We start from the raw sequence: 10,507 nt of genomic DNA on the forward strand, positions 1-10,507 counted from the left end.
AAGTAATGTGTTACGTTACTTTTGCGTTACTTTTTAAATCTGGACAGGGCTTGCTTGTTTGTTTTTAAAATAAAAAAGTTCTATTTTTGGCAAATATAAAAGCCTTTTCACACCAGAAGTGAAATGAATAAGCCTCAGGCTGAAGGGAAAGTACATTTACGTCCGTACAGTAGAATACAGAAGAAGACATTTAAACACACTTCAGCAATAAAAAACACACACAAATGTTTGTCTAGAGTAATTTGTGCTTATTAGTACGGTTGAACTGGATCATCGAAGGTCAGAAGCAAATAGAATGGGATTAAATACATAAAGGATATTTGTGTTGTTTAACATTTAATTATTGCAGGTTTGCGTCATATTCTGAGTTGCATTATTTTTATTCATTTTGAGGAATACTGAATCTGTGTGTTTTTTTTTTGTGAGTGAGATGAATTAATGCATATTCATATTTATTTTAGAACTACAGTAACATCTGATTTCTCTCAACATGGGGACAGGAGAGCTGTCAATCAATAAATTGAAAAAAAAAAAGTAACATGCGTTACTTATTTGAAAAAGTAACTCGTATATTCTCTTGTAAATTAAAAAGTAATGCGTTACTTTACAAGTAATCCGATTACGTAACTTGCGTTACTTGTAATATATTACCCCCAACACTGACTATTTTTTATTAAAATTAAATGGGAGTGGGGTGACAATGGACTATAGGGCATAATATTTGAATATTATATCACAATTTGAGAGGCAATAAATAAAAAAAATAAAAAAAAACACGCACACAAAGGTACAAACGTTAAAACAAAATATGTGTCTCGAGTTTATTAAGACGCGATAAAAAGTGTTTTATTCACTTTCCTCATATCAAAATGTACATTTACGAACTAAAGTTGAACTTCTAGGATATTCTAGCGTGGTACAAATACTTTTAGTGTTGTGAAAACCCTTAAATGTTCATGAGAATACTATATACACAAGTTAACCAAACCAAAGGATTTAATTGCGTTAATATTCGAGCGCATTATTCTTGAAACTTTTTAGGAGTCGCGCACTGATTAACACACATTGTCAAAGGTAACAGATGAAGAGAAATCAAATACTTTCAGCGAAGGAAATAAGAAAAACATGCAAAACATCTATTGCTACTAAACATCTTTATATATGACTGTTCGGTCTCTTTTACAAATGAAAACCACTTTTTGTCCCTGCAGCGCTAGACAAGATCTGCATGCATCAAGTAGCCTAGCCAAGGTCACACATCATTCCAGCTTAACTATTCAAGATAATTCAATATGTAATAGTAAATCGCTTCATACCTCTTTTTGGTCTCGGGAAACTTTCGTGTAGATGAAATACGACTTTCTCCACAAAATGCTGAATGTTGCTTTGCTCCGGTCCGCGGACAAACACCATCCAGTCGTGCGTAAAACCTTCCACGGTGGGTTTCTTTCGGACCTGGGCACGATGACCGAGTTCCAGTTTCACCTGAACGGCACCCTAAAACACCCAAATGTTCACTTTAGAATCATGTCGCCAGTTATTTATTATTAAAAGCAAACAATCTGAGTGCGCGCGTCTTGAAACCACTCTATAGCCGCACAAATGCAAAATAATTGTCAATGGTCGAATCATAAGTTTCTGGTATACCAGACTGAATGCTAAAAATAGAGCATTCTGTCAGATTTCTGAATATTTGTTATTGGATGCCCTCCTTTTGTTTGAAATCTTTCAAGCGCAGCACTTTTGCAGACATGCACTGGAAACGCACGACTCCACTAGTTCTACTGTACTTGAGTATTCCGATGGAAATATGGCTGGAAAAGCCTAATATGCGTCTAATCGCCTTTCCAAACCAGACGAAAACGAACACGGGCGCTGGAGATCCAAAACATCGCACCGATGCTATAGCAGGTAAAGCCCTACTCACCGAACTGGCCATTGCTGAGGCCACGGGATAATGCTATTTCATGGAGAATTTGGTTTAAATAAGGACACCGAGGACTGTAGACGCCCGATGGCGGACATGGTCTTTTAATTGAGCTCTCTGAGTTTTCAAAGGCTGAGGAGTAAAGTGAGACGCATGCGCGTGCAGTCCAGTCGCAGTCTGTGCGGCGCACGAGACGAGCCAATGGCAGCGCGAGCGAGTGAAGAGCCACAATTAACCCGTGTAAAACCACTTTTTCAGTGCTCAACAACACAGTTATTTATTGCTTGCACTCTATTAACATGTTAGATTAGTCTCCTGTTGTTGTTGTTTTTTTATCTTACATAGCCTACATTTTCTATATTTCTATATATGCTTGTATGATATAGTTATGCTTTTCTACTGTTTAACCATTCATGTTGCTGTAATTAATATCAGCGTAACTTTTAAATCAAATGTTAGTGAGTGACTAATATATAGAATATTTAGACTAATATATATTTAATATGGCCTGTTGGTTTACACTGGATACACTGAAAAAGGTAGTAATTTTAACAGAAACGTTAAAATGCTACAGTTAAACCTGTTAATTGATTAGCTGTAATTTTACAATGTTCAGTAAAACAAACAATATTATATTTTACAAGATACATGTAGTTGTACTCAGTGTTGGGGAAAGTTACTTTTAAAAGTAATGCATTACAATATTGCGTTACTCCATAAAAAAAGTAACTAATTACGTTACGTAGTTACTTTTTCGCAACTTGCGTTACTTGTAATATATTACCCCCAACACTGGTTGTACTGTTAAATTTGGTTAAAATATTTATCTTATATAATAAAAATTGTTACATTTTAATGCACACACACACACATTTAGTCACTATTCTTTATATATATTCTTTATATATCACTATTCACTATATATATATACAGTGGGTACGGAAAGTATTCAGACCCAATTAAAATTTTCACTCTTTGTTATATTGCAGCCATTTTACACACACACACACAGGCACACACACACACACATATATATATATATATATGTGTGTGTAATGTGTGTTTACAATAATTTACATTTAATGTCATAAAATGTTATGACATTTGATAAATTTGCATAAACAAAGGAAGGAAAGAAGAGAGAAACACCTCAATCTATGTAAGAAAATGTTAAAAGGGTACTCCTTTTCTAGTTAAATCTGAGAGTGCCACAATGCACTTTAAATACATAAATTACATTATATATGTACGCAGTTAAAATGTCAAGAAATAATTACGTTGACTTTAGATTAACGTATCGCCTTTACAGTACGTTTGGTCCTCCACGCGCGCCGTAGAAGCATGTTGCCGGTTGGAGGGTTTCGCGAAAAAGTTAGCAAAGTGCTTCTGAACGCCACTGGAATGTAGGGATTCTCTGGGTAAGAAATAATAGCATGTATGTCACATCAGCCTGCATGTTTATGGGATGCCAGCACTGTGACAGAATGGTGAAACTGACAGCTGCAGGTTTTCTGTATGACAGAAGTATAAACACGAACGTTTTGCTAAATGCATATTAGGAATTGAACAACATCCGGCAGCTAGCTAAGCTTACAAACAATACTGAGGTGTCGGATGGTGATACCATGATATTAAATGATTACTTTATTCTTCTAATATGGTGCTTACGTGGTAAGAGTTACTCCAACTCAGAAAATACCTTAGTACGTGTCCAGAAACCGTGGTACAGTATTACTGTGGCGCATGTCCATTGTGTTAGTACCATAGTAGCATTACAAAACTGACGTATTATACCAGCTAACTTAGTCTAGCCAGTCAAACTCAGCATCACTTAAACAATGATGCATTCTTGTGGACACACAAGCAGTGCAGAGCAAGCAGTAAAGAGCTGAAGCCTTTGTGCATGTGGACAAGTAGCCATAGGCTGGAAATCCCTGGAATATTTTCAATTCTCTGCTTTGCTGACAAAAGTGTGTAAAAATGATCTGATAAAACAAACAACTAGTTTTGTCAACATGTTTACACAAACCTCTACCTACAAGAATGATGTAAAAAGATGAAAATGTGAGTCAGACATGACTAAATATTGTTTTATAACATTTTACAGCATTTTCTTTATGCGTTGTCCACCACCTGTCATTACTGAATGCAAATAAATCTCAAGTTTAAACTAATAACTCTGAGACATTTTAACATTTTATTTCAAAATATCACCCTTTTGCAAAATTACAATCTGCAACAACATAGAAATCCACTTTTATTGAATTAAAGTAGCACTCGAACGTGTAGCATTTAGGCTTGTATTGTTTTGACATAAACTGGCTTAAGCCAATGAATTTCAAATCTTACCTGATTTGCCCAAGCCACTCTTTGCTGTCAGTAGCGCTGCTGTAGTAAAACTGTCACGGTGTATGGAAACACAGCAGGTATTTCATCATACACACACACGCAGCGTTTCCCTGTCGGATATCGGTCCCAGGAGGGGTGGGGCAGCATTTTAGAGCTTGCATTGTCTGTCTTTCTCCCATGTGCCGTGGTCTAAACCTGAATCTCCAGTGGCCATCGGCCAGTGTCAGTCAAATCAACGGCTGGTAATCCCATTACCCTACACTGGGAGTCCATATGAGACAACATATGAGATGGCAGAGTCGGCGGTCCGCAACTGGATGGACATTGAAGCTTTGGCAAAAGTCACTTGTGAATAATGCATCCAATTGATGTGGTCGCCAGTGCCATCTGTCAGATGGTTGTGTCTTCTGAGTTTAGATGCGAGCAGCAGACTATATGTCTCGAGCCTTTATTTAATTTCACCTTAGATTACATCCGTTTGAAGTGGTGTTGGGTTATTCTTATTTCGGTCTAATAGTATCGCCCTGAAGGCAGTTTTTGTCCCGTTGCACCTGTTTGGCGTGTTTGATCCCATGACACCTGTGATCTGAGTGATAAGGCGTTAACATGAGGTGGACGCACAGCTGTTTTTGAACAGATGATGTCAGTTTGCATGTCAGTTTCTTCATTTCAGGAAATGAGGGTTGAGTCTAAAAATGTGAAGTAGAGGTCCCATGACTTCATTTGCGGTTTGCATGCCACACATTTAAGAAATCCTGTTCTTTCCAAATCTTTTGAATCTTAATGTCAGTAAGATGTCGTTAGTTTTTTTTTTGTTTGTTTTAACATTACACTACCGTTTAAAAGTTTGGGGTCAGCAAGAAAGAAATTAATACCTTAAGTACGAATGCATTAAATTGATCATAAGTGGCAGTTAGGACATTTATGATGTTACAGTGAAATGATTTTCAATAAATGCTGTTATTCTGAACTTTCTATTCATCAAAGGATCATGAATAGTTTCATCATGTTTTTAATATCAGTATTAGTAAGAAATGTTTCTTGAGCAGCAAATCAGCATATTAGAATGATTTCTGAAAGATCATGCGACACTGAAAATAATGGCTGCTAAAAAACCAGCTTTACCATCAGAGGAATTGAGTCGATTTTAAAATACATCCAAACAGAAAGCTGTTATTCAAAATTGTAATAATATTTCACTTTTTTTGTTATTTTTGATGAAATAAAATGCAGCCTTTGTGTGCATAAGATACTACTTTCAAAAACAATAGCTTAAAGTCTTACAGACTCCAAATTTCTGTACAGTTCAATGAAATGAAAATGGTGTAGAAACAGTTTTAACCCAGAAATTGCTAGTACATTTTACAATACAAATAAATAACACATTAAATTAAACCTGAAATTTTAAAGTAAAAAAACTGAAATCGTATTTTCTTGTAAAATCACTCGTTATTTTTCTTTATTTACAACTTCAAAAAATAATTTTACAGTGTAGTGTACTTCTTTACATTGCTAGTACACATTCCTGGTTTTATTGTATGCCATTTATCAGAAATGATTATTCTGAAGAAATGTTTGGCTTCCTAATTTTTTTCCAAAATGGCTACAGCTCTTACCTTTTCAACACCTATTTTTCTGCATCTTGTCATCTTGAGACAATTGTTCCAAGATCCAATCAAGTCCTCTAGGATAAGATTGACTTTGAGTACTTAATTTTTTGCAATTGAATTTCCTGTTTCTCTCAAAAATATGCCTCATTTTGCAAGTAAATATGGCTGGGAATCTATTTTTAAGTTGACTAAATGACCAATTCCATATGATGTTTGTTTTTAGTATGGGGCATCATTTGTGATTTCTGGAGATGACTGAAACTTTGAAGACCAGGTTTGAGTTCCCCAGCTCCCTCATTCAAGCCCAGGTAAAGCACTCAAGAACAGACTGATGACTTAAGCATTTAGAGGTAAAACAAGGTTCTGATTCCACAGCAATTCAACTAAATGCTTATCTATCCCCACTAAACCTGTCAGTCTTGAAGAAATCCATTCCTGTGAATGTGTAAATTTGATTAAATCTTTGGTTTAGTTTGCTCAAGGCATGTGAAGAACCAGATTTTCTGCCTGCTCCGTAAGGAACAGCTTTTTTTGGCTTGTTTATTCTAGGCTGTGAGGACGCTGGTCACTGCAGTGCTGAAAGAGAAAGGACAAAATGAAAGGATTTGTCAGACCACAGCTAAAGTAAGTTCTCGTGATCTTGCATATGAAGATTATATCACATCATGGTTAGGACACATAGTTCAAATTAAACGGCCTGTTTTTGGCGGCTGCACCTTTAGGACTTCTATGTCAATGCTCCTTTGACAAGTAAAATGAATAAGAGTGTTTTATCCAGTCACTCAGTGCCTAAACAGGCAGTGGTTTGTGTATAAAGGCTTCCAAGGCACAATAATGATCTGAAACAATTTCAAGGGAACTTTAAACATAGCCAAGCTAAATGCTTATTTCTTGGTAGAAATGAAGTCACAAGCTAATAAAAAGAATTTATTCTAGTAATGCACCGAGTTGAATTTTTTAACAAAACCAAAATTAAAGTTTTCAATTAGCTGAAAACCCCCACCCCCAAAAATAAAGCTTATTTCAAAATTAATTAATCTTTATTTAATAATCAACACTCAAATCTGACAACCAGCAATCAAACTGAGATGCACATTAAAGGGGTGGTTCAGTGTTTTTTTTCTAGGCTTGATTGTGTTTATGGGGTGCAGTCTAACATGTGTTAATGCTTCGTTTTAAAAAAAAACGCATTATTTTTCACATAATTTACCTTTATTCCACACCTCTCTGTCCCTTCTCTGAGAAACACGCTGATCATTTCCTTCTTTTATGAAGCCCCTCCCTCAGAAATAGGCGATGGGCTCTGATTGGTTAGCTAGCCCAGTGTGTTGTGATTGGCTAAACCGCCTCTAGTGCGCGTCAAAACGTCCCGCAGCTCACCTCAGCGGCATGTGCTCCGGGTGTATTGTAAACAAGGCGTCGTTAATATCGCTTATCAGTAGGGCTGGGTATCGATTCAGATGTTCCAATTCGATTCGATTTCGATTTTCAAGCTCTCAATTCGATTCGATTTCGATTCGATTTTTGATTTCAATTCTCGATTTGACTATATGAATGAATATAGATTTAATACAAAACCTATATTTATAAAAAATGAACAGTGAACATAAGATTACAAATGGTTAATTAATAGGAAATTAAGAGGCACAAACCTGTATATTAAACACTTTTTATTTTAGGTACACTTGGGTACAATAAAACAAAACCCAACTCTATATTTCAAATGCATACAATGAATAGACAGAATTTTGATGCAAGATGAAAAACTGATGCTGAAAATTGGACAAGTCAGAACAGTCGCATGCCTTGATCAAACAGGATCAGGCTTCCTCTTCTCTAGAGCTGCGCAGCATAGCCTCGCACCCTTTGCTGCCTTTTCCCGAGGGCGGGGTTTATCTGGGTTTGTGATGTCACGAACCCGGGAAGTAACTTGTTGTAGTCCATACCAGCCATTTTTGTAGGCATTAAACTGCCAGAATTTTAAAAGACGATATCTCCGTTTGCATTGATCTTTCAGCTTCTTAACTTTGCAGATATTGTTTATGCTCAAACAGCAACATTACACACTAACTAACGTTAAAAAAGTGAAATCGCAAAGAACCACCCCTTTAACGTTTAAATACACATAAGGCAGTTTTTATATAAACTTTTCAATTATACAATTGTGTTTCTAGACATGGTTTCATATCAAAAGTAACAAAGTACCAAGTTCATTGCGATTATTGGATGGTAAAAAATACAAAAAAAAATGTTTAGTGGAGACATGTACATGTAAATGTGGGCTGTGATGTGTTGGCTTTTGCATATCTGAAATCCAACTTTTTTGCAGATTTCTTTCAATAAAAGAGTACAGACGTTTTGAGTTCGGAAAGTTACAGTAAAATATTCATGAAATGACCCATTTATAGGAAATGTGTGCTGTTTAGTTTTTCCAGAGAGTTTATGTTACTTTTACAACTTCACTAACTCTCTCACTTATATATTTTTGCTCATGTAGAATGTTTTGCATGTTGAACGTGTGTTTTATATGAACAGGGTCAAGCGCTGGAGTCTCTGTGGGAGCAGTGCAGCAGTGACAGTACCGTCGTCCGCTCGGCCTGCTGTGACGTTCTGGTGCTACTCGTAGAACAGGGACATGCAGATCTGCCGTATGTGCTCAACACCACCCTTAACCTCCTGCCCTCGGCACGGTATGCTTCTGTCACACACCTGGCTCTCACAGACTGATAATAATAATAATAATAATTGTGTTCCCAAGAAATTATTTTGAAATGAGAAAAGAAGCAGTTCTCTTTCCTGTGTTCCTATACAGTCCTCTTCAATAGTTTGGGGCAGTTAGATTTTTTTTTTTTTGAAAGACGTCTTTTATGCTTATCAATGCTGATTTTATTTGATCAAGAATACAGTTAAAAAGGGATATTGTGAAATATTATTACAATTTAAAATACATATTTTCTGTTTTAATATATTTAAAAATGTAATGTATTCCACTGATGACAAAGCTGATTTTTCAGCAACCATTACTCCAGTCTTCAGTGTCACATGATCCTTCAGAAACCATTCTAATATGCTGATTTGATGCTCAAAAATCATGTGTTATTATTATTATCAATGTTAAAAAATGCTGATTAATATTTTTGAGGAAATACATGTACTGTGATACATCTGTTTACAGGATTCTTTAATGAATAGAAAGTTCCAAAGAACAACATTTATATAAAATAGAAATCTTTTGTAACACTAAAATGCTTTTAAAACATATTTTTTTTCTAGACTGCAATACTTCTACTCCTGTGAGAAACATGTTTTATTTTGTTGATACTTTTGAAAAGGCTTTTAATCAGGCAAATCCAAATCTAGTTTTAAGTTGTTGTTTTTTTTTTGAAAAAAAAAAAAATCTTAAACATCTTATTTAGTTTTAATTTTGAATAACTAAAACCTGGCTCTCACCATTAGCATAGCCATAGAAGCTGATATGATGTTGAAAAAGGAAAGAAAAAAATGTCTTTACTGGCACTTTTGGTCATGAAAATGCATCCTTCTTGAATAAAGGTATTAATTTCTTTAAAAAAAAAAACATACTGACCACAAACTTAGTGTATTTGCGACTTGCTGTTAGAAATCAGTTGCAGGTGGTATTTATAATTTAAATCAAGTGTATATTCTCTGTGCAGTTTAAATGCTTATATCAAAGTTTGGGGATGCACTACCATATAAATGGCCACAAAATTTTTTTTTTATTTCACCTGCTCTTTAAAACAGTTGTTTTGTAAAGATACGTCTGTGCCTGTCTGACCCAGTTATATATTAGTCAATCAATTGTTTAGCACTAGGAACAAGTTGCTTTGTTTAATTGGCCTATTAATTGATTAATATGATTATTTTTTTGTAAATCTTAACAGACCACATCCATCTGATGCTTTTAAAACATGCTAAAATTAAATCTAACCCTAAAGCACAAACAAAGACAGATGCTTTTATTGGTTGATTGCTGCTGTAATGTGCTTACTGTATTGCGTTTTTAGAGGATTACCTCAGTTATCTGCCCACACACTTCCTTTTTCCTTTGAGTTGGACTCTTGGATGAAGATAAGAAACAGACTGAGGGTGCACATCTGCATATTCAGAAATTTGAAAACAAAAACACATCTGAAATGCAGCCTGCTCCATCAGTCAGCTCATATGTCTCCAACACACACACACACACACACACACACACACACTCACAGCTGCTGCTGTCATCACTGTCACACAGAGCAGCTACCCACACAATATACCCTTTCATCATACAGACCTGAATTTTAAAGGAAGAGTTCACCCAAAAATAAACATTCTGTCATTATTTACCCACCCCCATGTCATTTCAAACCTGTATGCTGTTTTTCTTCAGTGGAACACAGAAGTAGATATTTTTGATATATCGCTATGCAACTTTTGCCTTACAACAGCAGTTCATAGTGACCGGAGGGTATAAAGCTCCATAAATGACAAAAAACACATAAAGCACCATAAAAATAATCAATATGACTACACTAGATTCCAGGTCTTTTGAAGCCATATAGCACATAAGCCTTATGTATCATTTTATGCAGTTTTTTTGTGTGTTTTTTTTTTAATCTTG

At 35.5% G+C, this 10,507-nt stretch overlaps 2 protein-coding genes across 2 annotated transcripts in view; one reads left to right on the plus strand and one right to left on the minus strand.

Moving 5' to 3' along the window:
• Positions 1-2,052, minus strand: part of LOC107683508 (protein AF-9-like) — a 54,198-nt gene extending 52,146 nt beyond the window's left edge. The window contains exons 1-2 of the mRNA XM_016479564.1: positions 1,928-2,052; positions 1,317-1,497 (exon numbers count right to left, since the gene is read on the minus strand). Coding sequence (XP_016335050.1) covers positions 1,317-1,497; positions 1,928-1,939 — 193 coding nt within the window. The 5' untranslated portion in view covers positions 1,940-2,052. The remainder of the gene's footprint in view (positions 1-1,316; positions 1,498-1,927) is intronic.
• A 1,214-nt stretch (positions 2,053-3,266) lies between these two features.
• LOC107683509 (focadhesin) overlaps positions 3,267-10,507 on the plus strand; it is a 61,082-nt gene continuing 53,841 nt past the window's right edge. The window contains exons 1-4 of the mRNA XM_016479565.1: positions 3,267-3,345; positions 6,110-6,194; positions 6,436-6,510; positions 8,422-8,576. Coding sequence (XP_016335051.1) covers positions 6,138-6,194; positions 6,436-6,510; positions 8,422-8,576 — 287 coding nt within the window. The 5' untranslated portion in view covers positions 3,267-3,345; positions 6,110-6,137. The remainder of the gene's footprint in view (positions 3,346-6,109; positions 6,195-6,435; positions 6,511-8,421; positions 8,577-10,507) is intronic.

The sequence above is a fragment of the Sinocyclocheilus anshuiensis genome, unplaced genomic scaffold (assembly GCF_001515605.1).
Source record: "Sinocyclocheilus anshuiensis isolate Anshui unplaced genomic scaffold, SAMN03320099.WGS_v1.1 scaffold874, whole genome shotgun sequence".
Taxonomy (NCBI): domain Eukaryota; kingdom Metazoa; phylum Chordata; class Actinopteri; order Cypriniformes; family Cyprinidae; genus Sinocyclocheilus; species Sinocyclocheilus anshuiensis.